Genomic DNA, 27,911 nt, shown 5'->3' on the forward strand with positions numbered 1-27,911 from the left:
AATCACGAGCTGCGAAAGAGCTCTGACTGAGGTTAAGACCGGAGATGAGATTCTGACAAAACGGGATAGACTGAACCGTAATGGAACATAACTGCCAATGTTAACTGTTAATAAAATGTATTGTTAATGCATGTAAGTATATTAACATATATTTTTATCTGTAATTTAATTGTTGTCAGTTAGAATCTTGTCATAAATATGTACCGGTATTGTTGTCGTCGACGAATTACGCGCATGGTATTCGAGCTAGGCGTAAGCCTTGGGAGAAGTACCCGAGAGCTCGGGCAGCCACAAACGCTGACAAAAGGCTCGGCTCGGCCTCGGCAAGGAAGGTCTGCACTCGTCTTGATCTCATCTACTCGTACTCGTACTCGTAGGAAGATCTATCATTTATATTTTGTAGAACATATAGGTCTATGTACTAAAATTCTAAATCTATGGGTCATCATACTGTCTCGTACTCGTACCAGTCGTAGTGAGCGCTAGTGTACTTCGTATCCACATTTTTACCGTAACTCTGGCGTGAATATACCTAGACCGAATTTTCCGTCTCTTTCGTTCGTTAGCCTCTTATTGGGGTAGGGTCGGCTCTCTCTTTAGAGACGGAAACCGTCTATACACATTCCCTTGATAACGCCACGGCCATTTCAGGTCGTAGCGTTTTGCCCCCAAAATCCCCCAAAATGTCATTTTACCTCGTGCATATCCACATGTAAATTAGGCCTAGGCTATAATACATCGGTTCCACTTAACAACTTGACTGAAATAATCAGTTTAATAGTCCCTTTTTAGGAAATTATGGGTCAAAATCGAAATCCATTTTGAAAATCTTTTTCAACATGGATTTCGATTTTGACCCATAAATTCCTAAAAAGGGACTATTAAACTGATTATTTCAGTCAAGTTGGTAAGTGGAACTGATTTATTATAGCCTAGGCCTAATTTACAATATAACATGCACGAGGTAAAATGACATTTTGGGGGATTTTGGGGGCAAAACGCTACGACCTGAAATGGCCGTGGCGTTATCAAGGGAATGTGTATAGACGGTTTCCGTCTCTAAAGAGAGAGCCGGCCGACCCTACACCATTAAGAGGCTAACGAACGAAAGAGACAGAAAATTCGGTCTAGAATATACCCTACTGAAACATACCAAAAATGAATATAATCTTCAATTGTTAAAATAATGGTTATGATATAAAGTTGTTATATTTCTTACCCATTTCGTGTCAATTTTCTTTACCTTTTTTGGAGTATTTTTCCTAGAAACGAAAACATTATAGATCTAATTACTTAGTAACTTAACTTAGTGCTGTAGCCGAACCGAACGGAAGTTCGCCGAATATGGCACTTCCAATTCCGAACTGAACCAAACGCGAAGGCCTGGTTCGGATATTCGGCAGAAAAATGTAAACGTTTTCGCAAGCTAATTAACTTGTCATTTTGTACCTAATTTTCATGTCATGATTGCTCACTTCATATTTACTTTTCCCCCATTTTCCTCCTTTGTGATTTATGCCTATCCAGTGGTGGGTGCGACTTCACTAGTGCCATTTAAATCCCAAATCCTGCCCTCTGCTACGTCGTGATCACAAGCCATAAACAAGAATACATGTGCGTTCTAGGCGCTGATCAAAACTAGTTCAGCTCAAACCCGTTCAACCAAAAAATTAATATTTTAATTGTATCAATATCAGACAATTTTACAATATAAATAATGAAATTAATCTATATTATAGTATGTTATGTATTTATTTAGGAAAAACAGAGATTTTATTATATTCCCTATTGAAAATAAACACTTATAAAAAACAGTTATCGACGAGCCTAGGCTGCTATTCAAGATGGCAGCTTTCATGACTCGTAACATTAGACAACAACCGTCTCAGCAAATCTTTAAAAAATATCATTTATTGATAATTGAAAACATGATTCTTTTAAAATTGCAGATAAAACATGATTCAAGAAGGAAATACGAATGTAATTACTACTTTTCTTCAAAAATAGTTACGTTTAGACCAGTTTTTTAATGTGAAATTCATGCTGGTCGGAAGCAGTGTTTTTCATCAGGAGTGGGCAGAAGTCCTCAGTGCTGGTCGGGCCCGGCTGGCCGGCCCGCCCAGTGCCGACCACCGTAGCTATAACGCTGCCTGCCATCATATTACCGAACCTCGAACCGAAGCAAGTTCGGGTGAAAAATTGCTGAACCGAACCGAACACGAACATGGCGTTTGACTTACAGCACTAATTATAATACACACATTACTCTGAGGTTGCAAGGCAAACCGCTGCACAATTACAATACAACCAACGAAGGGGTAGGGGTGCGCGAGCGTCGCCGTGCGTGAAGTTATCGACTGTAATCTCAGATCCTCTTTAAACTCATGATAGTAGTCCATGGGATGACAATGATGACCATATTACGATCGCTAACTTCACGCACGCTGGCCCGTCCGCACCCCTTCGTTGGTATATGGATGCAATTATATTGTAAATTGTGCAGCGGTTTGCCGTGAAACCTGTGAGGAAGTGTACACGTAGAACTTTAGCTTACATTTATCACATGCGCATTATGTTCATCCGATCTACTTTTTTCCCCCTTTTTATTCTTCTTTTTTTCTTTTTTCCCTTTTTTTCTTCTGAATAGTTAATAGTGAACTAAAGGAGGCAGCGGCCAAAAAGAAACTCTTAATTTGTGTTACTTGGCCTTATATCTAAAACTTTAATTGGTGCATGAAAGTTTCAACACTTGCTGGTCTCTTTGGTATACCAGTGTCTATATGAAAGATGTTCACAAGCTCATTGTTAGAGGAAAATAACAGAAGGCTAAAAATACATTGTACATTTTCATAAAGTGCATCTATTCATTATCTTGTGGAAGACCTTTAAAATATATCAACTCCTCTGGTAATTGCAAGCATTTCAGGTTTCACTTTGAGCCTAATTAATGTCTTTAACTTTTTGGCAATCAGTACCATACTACAAGAGAAAACACAACAGGAAAAAAATACACAGGGCTCGGGGGGAATAGCCCCCGAAATGCCAAAAAGAGCCCCCGAAAGTCATAAAAGAGCCCAAAAAATTGCATAGAGTTCAATGCAAAACAAAATAAATGGTGTTATTTTCATGCAAGCAAAAGTAGCCCCCGAAATGTTTAAAGCATTTTTTCCCCTGAAACGCAACTGTATTTTGTGTGCAGGACTCCTGCCATTCTACAAAAATAGTTGATAGCTGTACTTGACCTTGTACATGTGTAATGAGTTAATATGTTTTTAATTGTTCAGGAATGACAGATGTGTTGCATTATAAATGCCTATTGTTTGGTTGTTGATTCTTATTACAGTCAAACCTGCTGTTGTATCAACCTACATATGTACACGTATGCTTCTAGATCGACCACCTGTCAATTACTACATTTTTTGTTTCCCTTGAAGCGATGCATTTCATTGAAAGTTGTTAATGGAAACCTAATGGAAACCTGTGATTTTGTAAATTGTATTGTATTTATTCAATCATTCAGTAAAAAACCAAACATGTCTAGGGAATCTAGTAGTGCTGTAGTCAAACGTTTAACCGTCCGGTATCCGACCGCCCATGGCGGATTCCGTTTTCAATTGGACGGTTTTGTTCTGTTTTTTTTTTTGTTTTTTTTTGTTTTTTTTTGGTTTTTTTTTGTTTTTGTTTTTTTATTTTTTTTATTTTTTAAAGTTTCGATTTATGCCCCTCCACCTGGCACTATGCCTGGCAATGTCTCCCAGCTCAGTAATCGGTGTGATGACTTACCACTAGGAAACTAGAACAACACTCCAATTTGTCTGTCATCTTGGTTTGAAAGTAATCTTTGTAATAGATCTCAATATATATTCATCCAAGTTTAACACATGGTGTACCACAAGGTTCTATCCTAGGTCCTCTACTGTTTTTAATTTAATTTAATGATCTTACACATTATTCTAAAACGACATTGTTACTATTATTTGTGACTAGTTCACAAGCACAAATCGGCGCCTTCAGTTAAATCACCTTCCAGCTTTTTCACATGGCCAAAAAAAAAAAAAAAAAAAAAAATGTTTTTTTTTTTTTTTTTTTTTTTTTTTTTAAATAAATCGTTTAACCGAAAACCGTCCGGTTTTGACAGGCGGTTAAACGGAATTGGAGATATCCGTGATGTTACAGCACTAGAATCTAGGGATGCAGGAAAAAGGTTTGAACTTCCCCAATAAAAATGATAACAGTAATCAAATATAAAAAAGATTCATGATCATAACAAACAAGATAAAAAACAAGGAAATACAAATGTGAAAATAGTTAAGGAGGTAAATATGAATAAAAACACACTTGTCAAAGACCATTTAAAATCATGTTTTAAGACCAGCTGTCTGTAAAGGCCGCATTTTGCATTGTCTTACCGTAATTAACGTTGTATAAACCACCCTCATGTATTAACCGCACCCCTCTTTTTCGCCCTAAAATATTTTATTTTTATTTTAATTTTTTTTGGGGGGTGTACCATGTATAAACCGCACCCCCCGACTTTGAATTTTTTTCGGCAGCAAAAAGGTGCAGTTTATACACCGTTAATTACGGTATGTACATGTAGGTCTCTCTGTTTTCGTTTCACTGTACTCATGCACTCTGAATGTATGAACCATTCTACATTAAAACACAATTATGTATGCTCTTTACATGTTCATGCAGAAACAGATTTCAGTGAAAATATAACAGTAAAATCAGTGGCATTAAAAAAAATGATTTATGCATTCTCATACGTTTTAACCCTGAGTAAAAGGCTCAAAGTCAAAAATGCAAACATTTTGTTGAATGCACAATAAGTTTGCAAATAAATACATTTAAATTATTACATCAGTTTCCAGTCTTTGAAAGCATCATAAAATGTCAAAAGAGAAACATTGATTTTGTGAAACACCAAATATTAGAAAATGCTGGAGTACATGTATGTAATTTCATGAGGAAATAGCATTTCAAAGATTAAAAGTGTATTTCTTCCTCACTTGCTTTGCTCACTCAAATTGTTAGAAACAGGGTGATTTCAGGTAGCAAAGTGCCTGAATACCTCCATATTTTGGCAACAAGTTGCCTGAAGATCATTCTATCTGACAGCGAGCTGATGAGATATATATATTTTGTATCTTTCATATAAAAATTCCATTTTTGCTGCTCGTTTGCTTCACACTCTCGCAACATTTAGCAACAGGAGAGTTCCTAGCAACGAGATGCCTGAATAGTGAATTATTTTAATATCTGTTCTAGTGTGTTGATTACAACATTTTCTAACATATTTAAAGATGTCATTTTCTTAATAGTTAGAAACACACATGCCCCTAGGACGTACATGTATACATGTACATGGCACTAGACAAGTTTCAGAGTGTATGAACAATTATTTTGTGATGTATTTCAGATCAGGATGAAGTGAAACTTGGTATTGAAAAAGGGCGGAAAAACACTGCTGTGTGTACATTGAATGTGCTATGCACCATACCATTGTTCCATTACCAGTGTATTAAAGGGTGTGGTACAATTCCATACTGCACTGAATGAAGAACAATTTTTCCAACGGACTTTGGACTAGTTTGACACGTTCATGTCTGAATGTTGATTTAGTCAGGCAATAGGCATACTGGTACTACACTTTGATACACTTTTTTGTCCATTCATAGTATGTTTTTACTGCTGTAATAGTTTGATTCGTTCACATCAGGAATTAATTTCATTAATTTCTTTTCTTTTCTTCTCTGTATGTACATGTACATGTTTCGGAGTCAATGAGAATTAGCAGCCTACATTTTTTGTTTAAATAGAAATATTAATTAAATTCTTTGTTGTCTAAAAAGATCTTTCTGTTCCTGTATTTACTCTGTGTGTTCCAATTGCACCATACTTTGGGCCAGATTCAAGTCTGTGCATGGTACGGCTTTATGACGAGCTTTGGTATTCACTATTATAAACCATTTTTTTCTACACAAATAAGTTTTTAAGTCCTGTAAGATTTTTGGTGGTTGAAGGCAATTGAGTGTATCACAAAGCGTTTCATGCGCATGATCCAGTTTTTATTTACTTTGTTTTTACACCATAAATTGGGCCATTGAGGCATGTCTGTTTTGTGTGTCGTGATTGCTTTTGAATGGGGGGGGGCGGAGGGGGAGGGGAGGGGAGGGGAGGTTGTGTGTTAGTCTTTGATCTCCTTTGAGCAGCATATTTTTGTTGTTGTTGCCAGTTTACATTTTGAATCAATAAGAAAAAAGGAGGGAGGGAGAGATGAACTCTGTGTTCATTTTTAGGGCCATCAATTCATTGAGTCATTGCCAAGATTACCGGCACTGTTGAGGTCAAATTTCATTTCATTATTAATGTTTTAATCTATCACTTTATTTTTTATCATTTAAGGAACTCCAGTATACACATACCGGTAAGCAGTTTAATCAGAATCTGAGAGATCACACTTCCAAGACAATGGCGATATGTTTACTCAGGAAACCTTTTAACCTACCGGTACTAGTACTCTTGGTAAGTAAATTGTTCTCTTTCAGTTTCAAGCTGGTTACCTCCCTTTCAGGACTAGGTTTTTTGTTACATTGCTAGTCCATCACATTTTGTATATCAAATTGGCAACGATACTATTTTTCTTTTAACGCTACATTGTTCTTATATAATGCAAATAAATATGCAATGTCTCTGAAAACAATACACATGGGTACACATTTTGCCCAAAAAGTTTTAAAATATCAGCCAATTTTGATTGAAAAACAATACTTTTTATTCTTTAATTCAGTACAATGTGCTGCTAACTAAGGATTTCAAATCATATTTTTGTTTTTATAGTTCTAAGCATTGAATGCATTCAACGCAATGTGGTCATGCAGCCAAAATTGACACAGCATGTGCAGGAATGTCTGCCCTTTCTTTTCATGCATCTGTTATCATTTGTAGGGCTCCGAAACCAAAAGTTACTGGGCCAAACCACAGAAGGCGGAATGACTGTCCCAAAAGGGTTAAGGATATATCCCCTATATTGTAAAAATATCACAGTAGGCCTGTTTTCATCTGACCAAAGTTGCAAAATAACCCGCTTTTTTCAGACTTGGGTTATTTTCCCGAAGCTCGAAATTGCGTTAGATGAAGACGGGTGCAAATTAGCCGGCTATTTTTCAAATAGGGGGTTATCTTGGGAACAAGACCAAGATTTCTCTGGATATTTTCTGGAGCAAATAGCCTGCAAACTGCAACTGCGGGCTGATGAGGACGCAAATTAGCTGGCTAATTTGAGATCGGGATAGTTAAAATAGCGGGTTATTTTGCAACTTCTGTCTGATGGAGACGGACCTAGTGTATTGTATATTGTACAGACATTAGGCCAAGTGGCTTTTCCTATTCGCTTCAAGGGGAAGTTTACCCTGATATAACTTACCGGTACTGTAGTTTTAATAAAAGCAGAACATGAGAGAAACAAATCAGTGAAAGTTTCAGCAATATCCAATGAAAAAAATTAGGAAAGTTATGAATTTTTTAAGTTGTCATCAGTGAAACATCAGGTTAGGCCTACTTGTCTCCGTGTGATGTGCCCAAATTGACAACTAAACATGTTTCATTCAATTGAAAAAATAACAAATTCATAATATTATGGCCTTCAGTCATGCTGGGCTGAGGAAGGGCAAGTGGAAAAAAAAGTTGCACTTGTAATTCAATTCAATTCAATTGGGATGTCACATGAAACAGGAATGTGTTTTTTTAAACCTACAAGTGGGACAAGAAATGCACATGTACATGTATAGTGTACAGGTAGGTCCTAAACATTCATCCATGTACATGTACTTGCTTGAAAGGGTTTTTTGTGGGGGAATCCCCCATCTGAACAAGCCCATATGGCTTGTTCACATACATGTATGCCATGATGATTAAACTGCCAGGAAAAAAAAAAAACACCTTTTATTTTATGCGTAAATGATGTATGTATAGGAAACTACCGGTAATGTCATCTAGACATGTACATGTACTGAGTTTTCACTGAGCTCTGTATTATAAGATGCAGAAATAAAGCATAATACATCATGTACGTGATTTAAAAAAAAACCTGACGCAATTTACCATCTCATATCTCAACAACACCTTTCTTTTTATAACATGAAGGATCAGAATTTTACTTGATGTTTCTCCTTTTCTCTCAAATCAGATTGTTTTTATTGTGCCGAGTCTAGCAGTAACAGACTGCAAATATGGGTAAGTCATGGTTTTGCCATTTGCCATATTATTCTATTTTATTAATATTAGAGATTATATTGTATTTTATTATGTTATCGTATTTACATGTATAGTCAATATTCTATTTTACTGCATGATTGGAGAAGTATTTGTATGTATTATTCCAGTACTTGTCAAATCAGGCACTACAATGCACATCTGTATTTACCTCAATCATTCTTAAACTTTATGCAAGCAAGGTCCATTTCAAGTGTGGAATTTGTTAAGCGAGATGGAAAGATATAGTTTTCAATTGAGACGCCTAATAATTCTTCTTTTTTTTTGGGGGGGGGGGAGGTCATTCATTTGACATCGTTTGGAAAATGTCCATAGACTACATATTTTCTCATTTCATAGTTATAAATGATACAGCATACCATGCTACAGCAATATGCCTAGAACAGAACTTATTTGGCTTTTAAAAAGTCACAGCATCTCAGTAAGGCATTCTTTTCTCAATATCACTTATTTTGAATGAGGGCAGAAGAGTTTGAAACACATGTAGAATATTGAATTTAATAATAAATGTGGGATATTAAGCTATATGACACAGTCAATTCAGTTAAAATTTTCTGCCCTTGTGTGTTCTGTCCAGTGGTTGCCTTATCTATACTTGTGTAGTGGTTTCCGCTGATAAACTGAGCATGTACACCATATTTTCTCTGGCAAATATGATATTACTGAACGAATGATAGGGATAATTCACAAAACCTCACCGTGAATTATCTTATATATTTTATTAGGTATATACATGTATCTGTACATTAATTTCTGTGATACGTCTCTTTCAATTTTTACTGTTGATTCGTCTTGTAGGCAGTACTGGGACACCTCTTACGAAGCGTGTCAGAATTGTTCTCCCTGCGATAAAGATGTCATTCTGGGCACAAGCCAGGACTATTCCCCCATGTATGATTGCAAGAAGCACAAATCCCTTTGCCCTAACTGGTGCTCAGTGCAGTCGGCGTCAAGATCTAACGAAGGAAGCGACGCGTGCCCGCCGACCACCCCCTCTCCTCCAGGTAGAATTGCACGTGCACCCCAAATTTTAACCTGCATGGCTTTTTCTTTCTTTATTTCTTTATTTCCTTTTATGCTTCCGTCCACCTTTTACAGAAAGTTCTGGGATGGCAGTGCATGTACTGAATGTTCCCCCTGCCCCGCCAGACTAATCTCAAGTGATATCTATCAGGAATTACCGTGCTATCGCCTGGGTGGAATATGTCCCTATTGGTGCTCCCCCCGTCAAGCTGACCCTCGGGGTGAAACCCCTGCTGCATCCAGTGCATGTTACACGAATAAGTATCCTCCAACCACCCAGTCCCCTGCAGGTAAACAGGCAGAGATAGTCACCCAGATGTTTGGCGGCTTTTAACTCCCCTTCGTCTGCCATCCATTGGGGCTTCTGGAATGCTAAACATTACAAAACTCTATTCATGAACATGTCATAACCCTAACTCGTAATTTGTATTTGCTTGTCCAGAGCTTTTCCAATTATACAGACTGCTGCAAACTCACATCCTTGCTTTGTAACCACGTACAGAACATCAAGCACATGAAAGTATTAAATGGCTTTGCCGGTTCATGAATTCTCTCAGTCAGTGGCGTAGCTACTTGAGGGCATAGGGGCACACACCCCCAAGCAAGTGGTGGTAACAAAAAAAATTGTTTAAAGAATGGAAAGAGAGAAAGAGATCGGGAGAAGGGGAAAAAGAGATGGAAAAAAAGAAGATGACTGGTCATAATATCAAGCTGGAGAGAAATGAAAAATTAGAATTTTCAAAGGACCCCACCCCCCTCGACACACACACACACATGCACACATTTGTATCAGATTTGGTCCTGACTCGACTCCAGAGCTATTAACTTTTTCTTTTCATATTTGAATAAATATTCAGAGGACGTTAATAATAAAAAATAATGATAATTAGGCATTTCTGTTGCACAGTTCTATCTAGAAAATCTATTATGAGGCGCACTAATTATTACCCCGGCTTTAGCCTAACTGCTATAACAGGGCTCTAGCATTTCAAGGAATGCATTCATGCCACGTTGCTGCTCTGTTATTCTGTCACGTGGGAATAAAATGAATGACAAAAACTCACAAGTGATTTTCATGTTTACCAGATCTCAACATTCTCTTTGAAATGAGTTTAATCCCCTCCATTTTATTTTTCCCCTCTTAAAGTGCCTCGGTAACATTGTTGAAGGTTGATGAAAAACCTGCGTAATTTTTTGATGAAATGTTACTTATTATATTCCTACTACTGTACTAACCCTCAAACATGCACAAAATTCTCAAACCACAAAGATATTTTATTTTTTTTTTCGAAGGCGTCACTGTGCGACACCCTCCAACAGTAGATTCTCCCAACCATTTTTTATTTTTCCCAACAGTTTTTCCATGAAAAAAAGACATAAGACAGGCTTTTAAAAGTCTTTCAAGACTTAAATGTCTGGAATGATATATATATGTATATATATAGAGAGCCAATTCATTGCTCTGTGACGATTTACATTCACCTAAAATGTAATTAAATTGTAATGATATAGTTGGAAGAATTAAGGAATCGATCATATCAGTTTTTCTGAATTGTTATCATAATAATGGTCTGTTTTCACTCAAACTTTCAGATTTAATATCTTTAATTATATACCTCACTTAAGAAATCCAGCCATCTGATTGGTCGAATTGCATTCATAAACTTCAACTGTTCCTGTAAAATTCCCGGTAACCATGCATAAAACATTTCAATATTTTTAATAACCATGGTTATTAAAAAAATAGGTCAGTCTCCATGGTTACCCCATAGGTTTACATGTTAAAAAATGGTTTGAGCGATGGAGGATACCATACGTGTGCGAAAAATTGGTCGGCAATTTCAATACAATTGAATCTCGATCGATCTTACCGACAATTTTATCTTGCATTGTTGACATGAAGACGAAAATTAACTCTCAAAAACAAAAAAACAACATCTGCCGATAGATCTTGATCTAAGTTCGTGCCAATATGCATTGCAAAAGTAAAAGAAGAGTCCGTATATCGAGCTTTTGCGAAGCATTCATCACACGCGAAGCCGGTTTCAATCCATTTTAATGTATATATTGTACAAAACTGCCATGCATGTTAATAACGCGCGATGGCCGAGAGGTCTGAGGCGCTGACTATAGATTCATCACCTTTTGTACGCAAGAGTTCGAATCTCATCTTCGACCAAAAAAAAAAGTATTTTTTATTTTTTATTTTTTAGTCTATTTTTTTTCGGCATATAAAAGTATTAATGACTGCTTTAATATTCGAGAAATAGTTGTTTTCATACGCTCTCGGGAAGGTTACAATTGGGCTATTCCCCTCGGCAAGCCTCGGGGAATAGCACAATTCTAACCTTCCCTTGAGCGTAATAAAACAACTATTTCTCTCAAAGCAGTCATTAATACTATATTGTACATCTAGCATTGAATTCACTACCTTAGCACCATTTTCTCTCATCTGAACTATGTTACAAAGTCCCTTTAATTGTTGCAAATTTTTCTGTGCATTTACTTCCTGTTTAAGAATACTGTAAGAAATTGAATATATTTTGTTGTTGACCTCATCCTGTTATGTTTGAGTCATGATTGCATTATATATGATTTAACAAAGTCTGCTAATTTGCAAAAATCTTATCCTTACAATGCTTTGAACTAATGTAGATCTATCACTTTCATTTTCTTGTTATAATCAAAATTAGCTATAATTTATTCGCATGCACTTAATACAACATACATGTACATTTATTGATATACATGTGGCATTTCAAAACATTTTTTTTTTGTCTCAATTTATTTGAATATTCATCATGGCATTTGGAGGATAGTTATGTACTGTACATTAGACAAGATTTATCATGTCACAAATAGCTATCCTGTCCTTCATAATAATGTGCTATTTGCATTTGAAGACACGTTATTAACAATTCTTTTTTTAATGGATGCATTAGAACAACTATTTTGTGGCATAATCTGTATTGTAAATATTGCATGTTCCCAGATGGCACAATAGTTGTATTCCATTGCAAATGATACTACAGGTACATCTGAACATTTTACAAACAATGCTTTCACCATAAACTACTACTACCTTTCTATAGAATATTTAAATATGGAATGTGGGGAAAGATATTCCTTTTTTGTTTGCTTTACTGTTCTGTGTAATTTACATATAGTTTCAATCGTTTACATAACACACATTTTCATACATTTCATATACATGTACATGTATGTATATCATATTTGTTATTCCTCCTGTACTGTATTTAAAGTGTTCTGCGTGTAGACCATTTCATTTTGTGTAGGATGTTGGGGGGGGGGGGGGTTTGAAAATGGTTTACATTATGAAAATACATTTACATTGTACATGTACATGTATATGGACATTTGTGTCGACCATTGTATCTTTAATAACATGTACATGTTCAGTGCCTGTACCTGTTTTTAAAAGAAATTAGTGAACAGAACTGATAACAAATTGCACAATGCAGAACATAGTTGACAAAGTTAAGTTCAAAATTATGAAATTAAACAGGAACCTACTGGAAAGCATAGCTTTTTTTTTCTTGGTTCCCAAGAATAAATATAATATGAACATTATTTCCAAATCGTTTTAATGTTCCTCAAGGGTGAGCAAGAATGTTGTCTGGAAGTGAATCTATGTGATCTCAAGTACAATGTGCGCACAAAGCAACATGCTAATGCGATGAAGTATTTGCTTGGAAGGGTTGGTTATGTTATGGCCTTTCGAGGGGAATCCCCCACTTTTCAGTTCCAAGTAACTTCATACATAGTGATAGACCTCATGAAAGGCAATGATAAGCAATATTGGCATAAGTTCGTTGACACCTTATTATTTCATATCCGTGTTAAAGGTGATAATCAGTTCTGGGAGCCGAGGGGAAATTGGATTGTATCAGAATCTCATAAGAAAATGGTGAATTTAAATCTGAAAATAATATGGCTCAACACTCCTGGTGAAGTAAAATGAGTCGGGCTGGGTGTGCACATGAAATATTAAAATCCACCAAATAAAATTTATATTTTGATCAAATTCACAAATATTTGCCTGATTTGATTACTCCAGGGAATTATGTAACTTTAAAACAAATCTCATGCAAATAAACTACATATTTTTTTTATTGAATTCATGTTTAATTGCATGGTTGAGTTATTTTATGGAATCATAATGGCCAAAAAAAAAGAAAGAATTTGTAGCGTCTAGCCTTTTCGAAAAAAAGGAAGGAGGAGGCACTTTTTTTCCCCCCTCTCTTACAAAATGGCCATCACTTTGACTCAGGAAATATGGAGTTTGAATGGGAAAGATGCAACAAGAGATAAGGCCACAATAATGATTTTATGTTATTTCTATTTCTTTTTTTCTGAAAAAGATAATTTTAGCAGTATGTTTTACATATTTTTTCTCAGAAAAAAAAGCAGCAGGGAGTCTCAAAAAAAAAGGAAGGGGCGGGAACGCTAAAATAATTTGAGAAAAAAATTAAATACCGGTAATAATTTTGCCTAAGCTTATTTCTTCAAGTACCCATGAAAGCTAATTAAGACGGGAAATCTTCATTAGAATTCACCTTAATAACTCCCGCTGGGCCACTAATTCTAAGAACAATTATAACAAATTAACTTATAAGAGTAAGATTTGGGTTTAAATAATTTTGCTATGTTGTAAAAATGCACTTTAATGTCCATAGCAATTAGTAAACTTCCTAGTGATATACAGTTAGCAACTAAATTATTCATACCCCTTGTAAATTCAATGTCTTTTTTTTTTTTTTTTGTAACTCAAGAATAAAAGTTGGACTGGTTGAATTATGGATTTTGTTGAGTACTTTTAGATGTACCGGTAAGCTTTAAACCAATTTTTCACATAATTAAAAACAATCAAAAGTATGGTCAGTGTATGAATGATTTATATGTTAACTGTACATCATACATGTATTTATAGCATGTATATATAGCTAGAAAGAACAATGTTTGTACAAGTACACACTTATTAGGGCACTATTGCCAATTTATGGTTGAATTTCGCCCTCGTGGCGTGAAATGGGTATTGTACATGGTTAGATGCTCACTGACAATGCTCAATTTTGCATGCATGTTTATGGTTTTTAAAATAACAAAGAACTATTGACGGTGGCGTCACATGAATTTGATTACTGTGCCAGCAATGATGTTTCCTCATTGAAAAACTCAAAAGATGTTGTTCAAAAACATGAAATTTCTAGCGTTTGATAGTCTATTGTGTGGTTTTATTGAATGATTCAGTTTGCCATTGCCAGTTTAAGGAAATGAATATTTTTTTCAAAGTTCCTGTTACAGTTTATGTGTTTGTTACCCTGGCAGTGCAGTGGCCGCATGGCTTATAAACAGGATGCTACTACACTGTATGAAGGAAAATGTTGAGTCTTGGCCAGCATTGTGGGAGAAACCGTTTAGAAGTTTTTTTTTCTTAACATGGTATCATAAAAAAGCAATAATGAAAAAAGGAAACATGTATTGCAATAGAAAAAATACAGTGAGGTTTAGAAATCATGAAAATTTGATGGAAACGTTTAGACCGATGGAAAACACTGATTGTGCATTTTGGTTTATCAACTACACGTACTGCATGTGACATAAAAATACCGCAAGTCCAAAGTGTTGTTTGTATATGACAAATACAATATTTGTTGTTGTCTTATCAATTTTAAGAGCCCCCAAAAGCAGTTATTTTTTTGCTTATCTTTGATTGATGATATTCATATTGTAAATGCGTCCTCTGTATTAGCATCAATCTTTAATCAAAGAGAAGAACTTTTTAAACCAAATCATGTATTTTGTTTAAAAAATAACATATATTGAGTGCGTTATCCATTAAAAATATTGGATTACAAAATTAATGCCTGTTTAAATGAAATCGATAATGACTGCTAAAATATGAAATGTTGCAGAATAGATGGAGCCTTTGTTCGTTCATTGCATGTGTGTTGCTTTCCATGTTGCATTTTGGGTTGTTTTTTTGGTCTGTTGGCCTGTCTTACTTCTCTACACTTTAGATGCCCCAGCCACAGTTCATGTTTATGATTCATTTTGTATAGTGGTTTTGGTTCTGACATAAAACCCTGTATCCAAATAGATTGTACTAGATATGCTCTCTCGGCCAAATTTTAACCAAACTGTGCTTCAAGATACAATTTATTCTTTCTTTCACATTCTTTCTATTGCCTTTCCTTCCTCCCCCCCCCCCCCCCCCACCTTTTTTTTTGTGCACGTTCAGAAGGGAAGGTAATAGCACTTCTCTCCCTTACTTGGGGACAATTATCGTACTGCCAATATATATTATATACATGTATATACATGTATATACTGCCAGTCTTCATATTCATTCAACATGACATGTATTGCAGCAGGTCTTTTCCATTCAGTTCCATTCAGTTCCAAGTGTTATTTGAAATTGATCTCCATGACCCTCTTGTTGTTTCTGTTAAAAAAGGTAAATGATGTGAGGGACAGTTTGATATGGACACACAAATTGCAAAAATTTGAATTCATGACAATTCATTTACTTTGCTTGTAATTGGCAATGTGTATGATGATAATAATAATAATCTGGATTTATATAGCGCTTAATACGGTAGTCTTTAAGCGCTTTACAAATATTATTACCCCGGTCATTGGATTCATTCACGCACGATGTGCACCATCTCCACTCCCTGGGGAGTATTTCTACCATATGGTTACTGTGAGGGCATAGGCAATTACCAACACAAATTCTTTCGCCATCCTACCGGGTCCCCATTTCTCCCTTTGGTATTGAGTGGCAAATGTAAATCAATGCCTTGCCAAAGGACGTTAGTGCCATGTCGAGGATCGAACCACGACCTTTTAATTTCAAGTCAAGTGCTTTAATAAACCACTCAACTAAGACACTTCTAATACACCTTTGTACATGTGTATCTTAAAACATGTCAGTTTTCAATACCAATGATCAAATGTTTTAAATGTTTATTATTTCAGGATTGGTTTTAAAACTACCTTTTTTAAAAATAATGTTCTTCCACAGTTCCCCAAGTAAACGTTACAATCACGGAACCACGGTACAATTTGACTGCCAACGCCTACACTGTGTCGTGCTCCGCATCCTTCCGCGACATGGACATCCCTACGCTCAAGTGGTACGGTCCATCAGGGCAACTTCTTGCATCCACCGATACGTCGGGCAAATGGAAGGTGACCGAGGGAGAGGTGACCGAGGAAGTCGTGACCCAAGGGGTCGTGACCCAGGGGGTCGTGTCAACAACTCTCCTTATGAAGGACTTCCAGGAGGGGGATGCAGGGAACTACATGTGTGAAGCTCAAGGGGAGCGGAGTGACAACCGGACGATTCTCCTAGAATATGGTATGTTCTTCCCTGGCATGGCTCCTAGAGTAAGAGGCTCGTGTTCTAATTAAATGCAACGTTGGGTTTAGACGTTCGTCCAAACTCTGGTTGAATAGAGGAAATTGGTGTGAGGTCTAAGGAAAAGACGATTTATTTGGAATTAAGAAAACTCTAAACTGCTATGTGTAGTAAAAACCTGCCAAGTGTCTCGCTTTTTATTGGACAATCCCGCATTCTGGGGAGAGAAAAAAATACGTAATTTTTTTTTAGTATTACATTTTTTTAAATTAAAAGAAGGAAAAAAATTTGTCTGTCTCTGCCTGCTTTTTTCTTTTTGTTACTGTGATAGCGCTATTTACTGAGATCAACACTTGTCTATTATTACTAATGTCAGTACATATGATACAACGTGGTGCCAAATCCCATGAGCTTCGCTCGATCTACTCTAATGGACTCTTGATTACAGTTGTCCCACATTGCAGTTTGAAAAACTTGGCAGGTCTGGTAGTATTTATACATACCCGGTATTCATTTCAGTCGGGGTCAGAGTATGAGTATTGTAACTCAAGGAGCAGTCAACTTCGCATGGTCTTTTTCGGGGGGTGAAAGTGTCAATCAGATGGTATCAATGGAATAGGATATATTTCAGTTTACATGTAGGTCAAAGGTTAACAGTAACATCAGAAGTACATGTCAAACTTTTAGTTTACTCCTAACCTCAGACTACTTTTAAATTCAGCTACATCTACATGTATGCACATAATGATCATGATAATAAGAGCTTTTGATTTAGCGCATGATAAGTAATAATTCATTTTCTATGTGCTTTCCATTAAAAGAGTATTCTTTATAATCTACATCAACATACAGAGTAAGAGGACACAAAAATGAACAGCTCAAAGAGTGAGAAAAGTGTGGGAGACAGAGAGAGAGAAGAGGCAGGCAGGGGGAGGGGGGGGGGGGGGGTCACAGGTTTCAATGTTTGCACTTCACTGTAGTACTGTACATATTACTTGTCTGACTGTCAACAATCTATAATACATGTAAACTTGCCCCGAAAAAAATATCTGCTCATATGTTGGTGAAAACCATTGTATTGTTGTTAGTTCATGTTATCCTCATCAGAATGTGTGATGTTGTGTCTATCGGTTGCCCGGGGCAACCAGGGCGCAGGGCAATATATTATTAGACACCCTAATTGATGTGCATGCTGTTCTATCTTTTTTCTTCATACAGTGGAGCCACCAGCGATTACAAGCACCTCGTCTCCCACCACTCAACCAAGTCAGCCGTCAATCAAGCCCAAACCAACTGCTGGTGAATCCAACACACCAAAAGAAGGTCAGTGTAGATGCATGTAGAAAAAATGGATTCCTGAAATATCAACTTCAATTAAATACAATATCTTTGAATGTGGTGTTGTAAACACATTTTTTTTTTTTTTTTTTTTTTTTGGGGGGGGGGGGGGATGTAATTTATGTTACATGTTATTTACATAGAGGGGGAGGGATTGAAGTGTACCTATCACCTAAAAGAAAATTATACAGCTTGTCGTCGTCGTCCTACGAGTCATGACTGACCCTTTGTGACCCTATTGATGATGACGTTCCATCCACTTCCGTCCTGGGCATAGGTATTAGCTGTGCAGATGTTCATGCCAGTAATCTCTTTTATTCCATCAGCCCATCAAACTTTTGGCCTACCACGTTTTTGTTAACCCTCGACATTACCTTGGGTAATGATCTCATGGGCAAGGGGCAACTTTTACAAATAAATTGCCCCTTGATCCTGGCCGCTTATTTCGAGGCTTGGGCATAGGGTAACCTTTGCACCATGAAATAATGCCTTGCAGTAAAAAAAAAAAAAAAAAATTATGACTGTTTTTCATTGTATAGTGCGCTATCATTGTGAGTCTTGTGTAGTTTAAAAAGCTAGAAACCATAGTAAAAAAAGAATGTAAAACGAGTTGTCATAATTCATTATTATATTTATGTGTGCTGCCATGAAGGACAAATCTAAATTTGTGCATAATAATCATTTCCTGTTGACATAAAAATGTAAAATTGAAGCTCTGAAATTTGTGAATAAAGATCTATGTTCAGAAGTTCATGTATACTTTATTATTATGTGGGTGTTTCAGAACTATGATGCAATTATAAAATTGCTCTCTTTTACTCAACGTTGAATAGGTGGACTTTCTACCCTATGGGTTATAGTCATTGCAGTTGGAGTTTTAGCTGGAGTTGTCCTATGTGCGGTTTGTGCATTCCTGATTTTGAAACAGAGATTTACACGTAGGGGCCGTACTCAAAGGAGTATAGTTACTGTAGCGGACACTGAAGCCCATCCACTGGTTACTGTAAACAGTAAGTACTGGACATGTATGATGGGGAGCCCTTTGTCTGTGAACCTAACATTTGACATAAAATTGGCAACAATTTTCCTTCATGTTTCTTGATTGCTTTTATACTGATATTATTTTCTGTATAATCCTAAAGAGTAGGTGTGCCAGACATGTTTACAAGATTATTCTTGTCATTTTCCCAACAAGAGCCAGCCATGTCATTTTAACATGATTGTAAAAACAAAGGTTCCTATGTCTGCTCACGCATTCATTTTTCCAAGCAGTTCAAGACTTTTCACATGATAGATGTTATTTTGAGGTTTGCGGATACAATTACTAAAATATGACCATTCTCAATATGATTGACTTGTTTTTGCATTAAAGGTAATACAAAGTTTTGGGAAATTTTGAAAATTGGGTGGATAGCGATTCTTTACAATTTGGATATATTTGGATGCCCCTTTGGATGTATTATAAGCACTAGAAAAGTTAGCCTCTAAAACACTTCTGCTTTCGAGAAAAATTGAATACAAAAATTTACCGGTGCTCCCGGTAAATTTAGATAAATTTCAAATAGCGCCTACGGCCGTACAATGGTACTGTAGCTGCGACCATGAAAATCTCAGAATATGTAGATGTGATATATAACTTCCAAACGAGAATAGCAAATTGGTTGATTTTAGTCAAGAAACGATGTTTTATAGTTTAATTAATATCTTGACCTTGAGAGGGAGCTATACAACAAAAAGAGTGTATTATTTACAATATCATAACTTTAGACTCGATTTCAACCGCGACAACGATCACTGAATATTGAAGGATCGCATATGCTTCCAATAAGTTCATTTGAACCAAATTCATGACCCCATACCAAAACTTTGTATTACCTTTAATATGTACCGCTACAATAGAGAAGATGATATTTTGTTTGATGCATGATGTGTTTTATCAATTCCCACAATTACTGTCATGCACTGACAAGTGTATTGTTATTTTTCCTTTATTAAATGCTGCATTTAGTAGCACATAGTAGCACATAGTGAAACTAAAAAGTGATAATAAAGGCGAATAAACAGGTACATGTAAATGCAAAGAGGGAGGTCTGTGATTCATTAAAGATAAACTTGAGTTCTGGTAAAAAAAGAAAATGAATTCTTACAGAATCAAACGAAACTTCCACTGAATGTTCAAGAGTACAAGTAAATGTTATTTGCCCAATAATTTTGGTTGAAAATGTGTACTGGCTGAGTAATGAGCATAGGAAGATAAGGAAATCAAGGTTAGTAGCCCTGACACCATTTGTGTAGTCCCATATACATCTTTCTGTGTACAGTGCTTGTTACTTTACCAAGACTTGACCAAATTTATCATCATTTTGATGATTCCATAACCTTGCAATGGCTAGATGATCAACCTTTTCTGATTCCATAACCTTGCAATGGCTAGATGATCAACCTTTTCTGATCCATTTCACATCTTTTCTTTTACAATGCAATCGCATGACCAGAACTCAATTTTATCTTTAACGTTTGTCTCTTTCTTAAATTTTTATTTTTTATCCCTGTATAGATTTAGTGGAAAGGCTATTCTTGGAGACGTCTGATTTCAAAAGTGCTACGGTCAAGGGGATCCAGGCCTGTCTAGACCAACCTAAATGTGAAGCTGTCATCATCAAGAAAAACAGAAAAAAGATTGGAATAGGTATTGATTATAGTAATAATAATAATAGTACCGTAAATCTCCATGTATAAGGCGCACCTGTGTATAAGGCGCACCCCTATTTTGGGGAGGGAAAAAAATAATAAAAAATAAATAAATAAATAAATCATTTTTTTTGGTTTTTGTTATAGTTGTTTTGTTCTCGAAAACCCGCGCGGGGAAGGACCTTCATTTAACATCGAGGTGCAGTTAAAGGCGCTGATTTGTGCTTTTGAACTTGTCACAAATAATATAGGTTTTCCCGCCCAACTTCGTAAACTTAGCATCCGAATTAACGTTACGTTCATTCAAGTTCGTGCGAAATTGAATGACTATGTAGATCAACATTCAAAAAGCTAATTGCGTCGTTCAATTTGATTTAGTAGCATGCGATTTCATACTCTTGTCACGGAGAAGTGCAAAACGAGCATTCAATTTAGAAAAGCGTGCAAAGAGCATTCAAATTCGCGCCGGACAGACGGTGGTATGTATTCGAGCATTCAATTTCGTGATTAGGCATCCATATGTGACATTTGTGCATTGCTTTTCATTTGATGTTAATTTGTCACTTAATATACTTCTGTTTGAATAATTTAATGCTAAGTTTACTTGTAGGAATGATTATGCGTATTCGTTAGCAGATATCTGTCATGACACAGGTAGCTGTCCCCAGAGAAGGCGCACAATTTGTGACTTCTCTTCTTCTTGTAAGAACAAGCTTTATAGTTATACACAGATCCTGGACAGCGGTAGAGTTGAGCTTTAGACATGGCCATGATGGAAACATAATACAATGATGAATAAAGAAAAATATGTGAAATGAAAAGAAAGAAAGATTACCCACTCAATCCAGATTGATACAAAAAAAAAACATTTAAAAAATAACTTCATTTATAATGAAATATATGAAGACATGACTGTATAAAGAAATGTTTCATCAAAAATAAAGATCGACAGAAAGAGAAAATATTGAATGCAATATAAATATATCAGACAAATAAGAAGATTGTATAATGTGAAATCATGTCAGAAAAGATCATAGAGTAAAATAATAAACAAATGAACATGAAAAAGTGAATATCCGAATAAACATCGAGCCTCATACAATAATTATGAGGTCTAGTTTTAATTTGAATGACCCGATTGCGAAAGAGGTTGCCCATAGACGAAAATGAAACCGCAATTCAACAAAGAATTGTCCTCCCACTCAACTTTGGCGAAATCGAATGACGCTAACGCATTTCCAAATTGACTGAACCAAACGTTAATTTGAATGTGCTTGTTTTGAAAATTCGGTGACTCGAAACGAAATTGAATGCAAAAAGTTTAAAAATGAAACAGGGAAGCAACGAGTGGAGAAAATTTGCTCGAACATGAATGCACGTTAGTGAAATTGATCGCTGCTTTGACGAAATTGGCCGGGAAAACCTATAGTAACAATGTCATTTTTAGAAGACTGTAAGATCATTAATATACAGTAAATTAAAAACAATAGAGTACCTAGGTCCTAGGATAGAACCTTGTGGTACACCATTTGTTATATAAAAAAAAAATTGAGGAATTATTATTATAAACTACATATTGAGATCTATTAGAAAGATTACTTTCAAACCAAGATGACAGACAAATTTTAGTGTTGTTTTAGGATCTGTAATGTCACCGTCTGAAAGACTCGACATGTAATCATACCCTGAGCTGTTGTATTGGTAGACCAGAGAGAGGCGAGCATTTTTTCACACAGGAGTTTTATAAAAACATATTTGCAATGATTATATCTAGGGTGAATGTATGATTGAAAAGGGAAAATATACATTTTTGAATTTTTTTAGTACAGGGCGCTAAAGATTCAACTCGTATTCTAATGTCCTTGTTCATCTGTTTCAATACTGTAATTGATTTCTATCCTTATTTGGTTTAATTATGCAGTGCGTACCGGTAGTAATCAAGATGCATTCTTCATCGAAACATTAGCTTGGAATGACAGCATTGGAGTTTGGATGGAATATTCTCACAAAAATATATTTCTTCTGTCTTGGATGAAGTGTTTTCAACGAGACAATGAACTGTTAAAGACATTGAAGATGAAGTGTAAGTTAATTTCCTGTTTATATTTGCCTATTTTTTTCTTTTTCTTTTCCTACCAATTTTTAACAGACAATGCAAATGTTGCCGGTTCTTACGACATGTATCGCAGATTGTGTAAAATTAAGAAATTTGTAATTTTATGTTTGCTTTTTTTTTATGTCCCCCCCCCCCCCCCCCCCCCCCACCACCAGACTTGGTGTCGGAGGCGTGATGTTTTGGGGTTGTCTGTCTGCCCCGCTTTCTCATTATCATGATATATTAAGAAGCATGTGTGGTATACAGTTCAAACTTCTTGATAGTGAACTATGTACGGTACCACCATAGGATCTGATTATATTTTGTTGTTAGTCGGTCATAGGTCATGATGGATATTAGAAGGTCAACGGTCAAGAGTCGTAGGTCAGTGTCACTAAATTGACATAAACTTGCGGGATTTTAGCCTCATTAACTCAATGTATCGAGAACTATTTGATCCATGAATTTCAAACTTGGTATTAGTATGCATCACCATAGTCAAATTAATAGATTTGGCGTAAAAGTAGGTCAAATGTCAGCAAGTCAATTACATGAAATTTAAAGTGTTTATTTGAACTTGTAATAACCAAATCAATAACTACTGTATGTGAAGCTAGTTTAGCTGTGAAGTATTGTGTAGTATGCATTCTGCAACATTCTGTAACTAGTATGCATCACTGTAGGGACACAAGTTATCAGAATTTTGGATTGTCAGGTCAAAGGTCAAAGGTTGTATACTAGACAATTGATATGTGAGTATAGGCTTTCTGTTCTCATTATGATAATTCAAGCCATGGTCCTTACTGAATTTAGGCGGAGGCATATTGGAGAAGCAGACGCTTTGTGTGTGTGTCTGTGTGTGTTCTAGTTGAGAATGAGGAAGATATACAATTCTAAGCTTAATACTTGGTTCTTTTTGGTTTGTTTTTACCTACAATTGGGTAAACAACAAATGATTGCAAGACATTATTTTTTTGTGTATGGACTTGATCAAAATTAACTTACGTTCTTCTTTGCTGTCTTCTGCCAAATGTTTTTGTTGTGAATATGAATTAATCAGCATTCTTAATTTATCTGATATCCAAAAGATGAAGAGGATTAGATTGTGATTTTCTTATCGTTGTAACTCTATTACAACGAAAATTCCCCCTTTCATTGATCTCTACAGGTCTGAAGATAGGAAACGTTGCAGAGACATCTGCTCATATCTCCTGCCCATCCATTGAGAACACTTTCTACATGCATTTTGAAGAAAAGAATGTTCCTGGTGGCAGCTCAAGCGCTGGAGCAGTGGAGCTCATGTGTGACGGCAGCAGGGAGATCTCTGACCTTCGACCTAGCGTGACCTATAGCGTGCAGCTTGGTATCAAGGGTCAAACCGGGGATTCCGGAGGTTACAACTGGGTTTGGAAGGAGGAGTTCACCACGAGAAGTGAGATTTTTCTCTTCTTTTTTTTCTCTCTTTTTTTTTTGCTGACTCTGTCGGCAGCAAGCCAGGTCCATGTTAAAAAACCCACGCGGGAAGAACTTTCATTTAAGTGCGAGGTGCAGTTGAAGGCGCCGATTTGTACTTGTGAACTTATCACAAATAATAATAACAATTTTGTTTTTAGAAGAATGTGTAAAGATTATTAACGTAAATTAAAAACAGTAGAGGACCTAGGATAGAACCCTGTGGTATGCCGTGTGTAATAGAAGAAAAATTGGAGGAATTATTATTATAAACTACATATTGAGATCTAGTAGAGAGATTACTTTCAAACCAAGATGACAGACAAATTTGAGTGTTGTTCTAGTTTCCGAGTGGTGAGTCAACACACCGATTACTGAGCTGGGAGACACTTCCAGGCATAGTGCTAGGTGGAGGGGCATACAGTGTAAATCAAAACTTAAATTATTTATTTATTTATTTCAACAACAAAAATTGTACCTGTGTATAAGATGCACCCCCGACTTTCTATTTTTCACCGGTGGCCAAAAAAAGTGTGTCTCATACACAGAGATTTACGGTACATGAAATTGTTGTCTATTTTACTCTTTTATGTGTTTAAAAGCTTGCAGAATTTTGTTCTGGCATTGATTTTAACTTACAACATAACAATTCTCTTTGTTAGGTATAACGGTGCAGTCAGTGACACCCAACGACACATCGGCTAAAATTACTTTGAACGAGCATTCAATCCCAGAACTCTATTACGAGATCAACCAGGCAAAACTGAAGCCAATGACGAGTGCTGAGATTTTGATCCCTTCCCTAATCCCCGGAATGGAGCAGGTTTTACAGATCAAGGTCAAGGAGAATGTTGGAGGCACCACGGCTTACAGACTTCTTCAAGAAAAGTCTTTCAAGACATCAGGTACGTAAGTTTATGATGTAGAGGTGTTTTGGTCTAGTACAGGCTTCAAATCTCTGCTGCGGTACTAACATCCTTTAGCAAGACATTTATCTACATTAATTTTGCTACACTCTATAGCAGGTTTTTAATGTGTATACCTGCCATGGTAGGATTTGTTCCTTGAATGCACTGTCTTAAGATTGTGTGTGGCACAAATAGGAATATATCATAAAGGGAGTTGGTCATTTTGTCGCTGATACCAGACTTGGTGGAATTACCATTTATTTTGTTGTACAAGTCTGCACACAGTGAACCTGTAGGCCTATCAAGAAATATCCCCTAGTCTCTTGGAAAGTCTTCTGCATGGTGAGGGACAATCAAGATAACGGGGGGGGGGGGGGGGGGGGGGGGGGGGGGGGGTACAAGGCATTACATGAGGCCTATTGGTCATAAAACTGAAGGCTAATCATGGTGATTGACAATACATGTTATTGGTTAAACACCCAAACAGTGTCAATTTCCCCATATTAGAACCCACGCTCTTGCGTCTTTAAACAAACAGAGATAATGTACACCAAATGCGATATCAGCAATGAATGATATTCAAGCTCTTTATTATCTGCAGGGTCCGTGGATGGTGGAGGAGACTACAGGGGATATGCAACCACAGATGGTCCTATTTCAGAACCTGAAGAAGAGCCTGGTCCATCTCACCCACGAAGGAAGAAACCATCAAGAACAAATGTGCCAACAAAGTGTGGCACCGGACTGCTCGAAGCGATCCACACTCTGCGTCATAGTGAAAAATTCAAACAGGTGTACTATCATACCCCGCAGTGTGTTTTGGAGGCTGTGTTGGATTGTCTTCGGGAGTTCTTAAAAGTTCACAAGAACATTATTCCCAAAGTCAAATATGTGGCAAAGGGAAAGCAGAGGGGAATGGAAGCTATAGAAGGCTTCATAACACATTACGATATGCAAGATTACACAGGAATCTTTGACTTACTAAAAAGATTTATCTGCTATGACAAGGTTCACACGCAGGCTGGTGTGTTCTTTGCTGAGCAGCTTTTGGAAGCTCATTGTATTGACCTTAGAACCTGTCATGTATGTAAGCATGCTGTGTATCTATTGAGATGGTATGTAGAGAGACAGTCGTCAGTCGACAGTCGTCAGTCGACAGTATGCTGACTGCATATGAATATATGTTCATGAGCAACAGAATATACAGTCATGCACATGTATGCATATTAGACGTCCTGTTTTCTTTTCTACATACCTTAACTTTCAGTGTCTTTTCAAGATGGAAAATTCCACCCACTATTTTCTAAACTGACAACTATTGCTTACATAAGAAACCAGTGCGGATTTCCATTATTTCACATAAATTTGATAATAAAAGTGAAGGTTTCACACCAAGTTCTTAATTGTCCAGATTTGGTGGACTTTATGTAAGAAATAATTTGTACTTGCATATTGATTTTAAGCCAAAAGAGAGCACTGAAATGCTCTGATGAAAATATGCTTCTCTGCTTAACGTTTGCATTGGCAATAACTCGTAGGGAAAAAAAATTCTTGCAGATTCGTTTCTACCTTCTGTTTGCTTTGGAAAAAGGAGACCAACTGTTGTATTCTACATTGGCATTATACACATATATCAGTATATGGGAATTTTATTACCAGTTGGAATATATTGCTGCATACTGCCTATTAGTTGTAATAAGTAAATGTACCGCTATGTGATTAGTATGATCATTTGATGTTTGTATAGCTAATTCTATACATCATTCATATATTCTAGTTCATTGATTGGTTTAAAGTGTGTCACATGATCAAAAATATACACACTATTTTGCCAAAAGTACTATTTACGGCTAGCAAAAATTAACACAGTACTGCCAAATTTGCAAACTTTTCATACTTGCGAAAGGGTTTTGGGTTTTCACAAGAAAAATTTGCAATATAATTGCACCCAAGTGATGTAGTTTCAGATGTCTGATGTGTTTAATAATAGTAATATTGACTGCCTTCAGGGCAATACGACTTGTCATATATCGTATTGCCATATTAAAAGCAGTCAATATTACTTAATTATTTACTGCATGCTACTGTCAGGCCGTCTTTACATATGCAACACGTACATGTTGTAGTTCATCTCATTTACAATGGCTCAATGTTGCAATGTTTAATGTCATCCAAAGCATTTGCCCCATCTCTCTTGTCTGGTACCCTTTTCACTTGAATTTATATCAACTCCTGTATACATGTTACTCTTTATATAGCCCGTTATATGTAAACCACTACCATGCATGCATGCTTTTCTGCACAAAAATGGGCACCAGTTGAATGAAGAATTGCTTTGTGCAACACAATGACTTTTCTAACTAAATCATCGGTCACAAATGCCATTACGAATGCCATACGAATGATTTTCAGACCATGGGCATTCGGGAAGACCTTTGTGACCGGAGCAATAGCCATTTCTGGTCTTTATTAGCTTTTGAACACAGATATATACATATATTTATCAATTTCATGCTGGAAATTTTTTCATATACATGTATCTATCTTATGATGATAAAGATTATATGCCACAGGGAGATTATTTTTGTAGCATATGAACTTATGAACTGATAAATGATATTTTGAGTGTGTGCATTACTCTGTCTTTCTATGAGCTTTTTCCATGCCCAAAGATGGATATGATGCAATTTTTTCGGATGAAACATGGTAGCCTCAATGGATGATGCCTTTTGTTGAGTTCCAA

General features: G+C 36.3%; 1 protein-coding gene across 3 annotated transcripts; it reads left to right on the top strand.

Annotated features, from left to right (window-relative positions):
* On the top strand, nucleotides 1–27,552 carry LOC757164. Of its 3 annotated transcripts, none has more exons than XM_030980902.1 (12): nucleotides 1–132; nucleotides 6,409–6,528; nucleotides 8,192–8,238; nucleotides 9,076–9,590; nucleotides 16,349–16,684; nucleotides 17,903–18,007; nucleotides 18,856–19,032; nucleotides 20,580–20,711; nucleotides 22,635–22,796; nucleotides 23,977–24,240; nucleotides 24,923–25,165; nucleotides 25,770–27,552. In XM_030980902.1, exons 1-12 carry the CDS (start codon nucleotides 127–129, stop codon nucleotides 26,333–26,335), a joined length of 2,673 nt encoding a protein of 890 aa, XP_030836762.1. In that variant the 5' UTR covers nucleotides 1–126; the 3' UTR covers nucleotides 26,336–27,552. The 3 variants fall into 3 exon arrangements, with proteins under 3 accessions (XP_030836762.1, XP_030836764.1, XP_030836763.1); XM_030980904.1 differs by having other exon boundaries at nucleotides 9,076–9,281; XM_030980903.1 differs by having other exon boundaries at nucleotides 9,376–9,590.
* The last annotated feature ends 359 nt before the right edge of the window (nucleotides 27,553–27,911 follow it).

The sequence above is a fragment of the Strongylocentrotus purpuratus genome, unplaced genomic scaffold (genome assembly GCF_000002235.5).
Source record: "Strongylocentrotus purpuratus isolate Spur 01 unplaced genomic scaffold, Spur_5.0 spur5_scaffold_11, whole genome shotgun sequence".
Taxonomy (NCBI): Eukaryota; Metazoa; Echinodermata; class Echinoidea; order Camarodonta; family Strongylocentrotidae; genus Strongylocentrotus; species Strongylocentrotus purpuratus.

Bases quoted from the DNA above. Each gene is read 5' to 3' on its own strand.
- LOC757164 (XM_030980902.1), top strand. The intron at 20,712-22,634 runs GTATTGATTATA...TTAATTATGCAG, and splicing joins CAGAAAAAAGATTGGAATAG to TGCGTACCGGTAGTAATCAA. The intron at 25,166-25,769 runs GTACGTAAGTTT...TATTATCTGCAG, and splicing joins AAAGTCTTTCAAGACATCAG to GGTCCGTGGATGGTGGAGGA.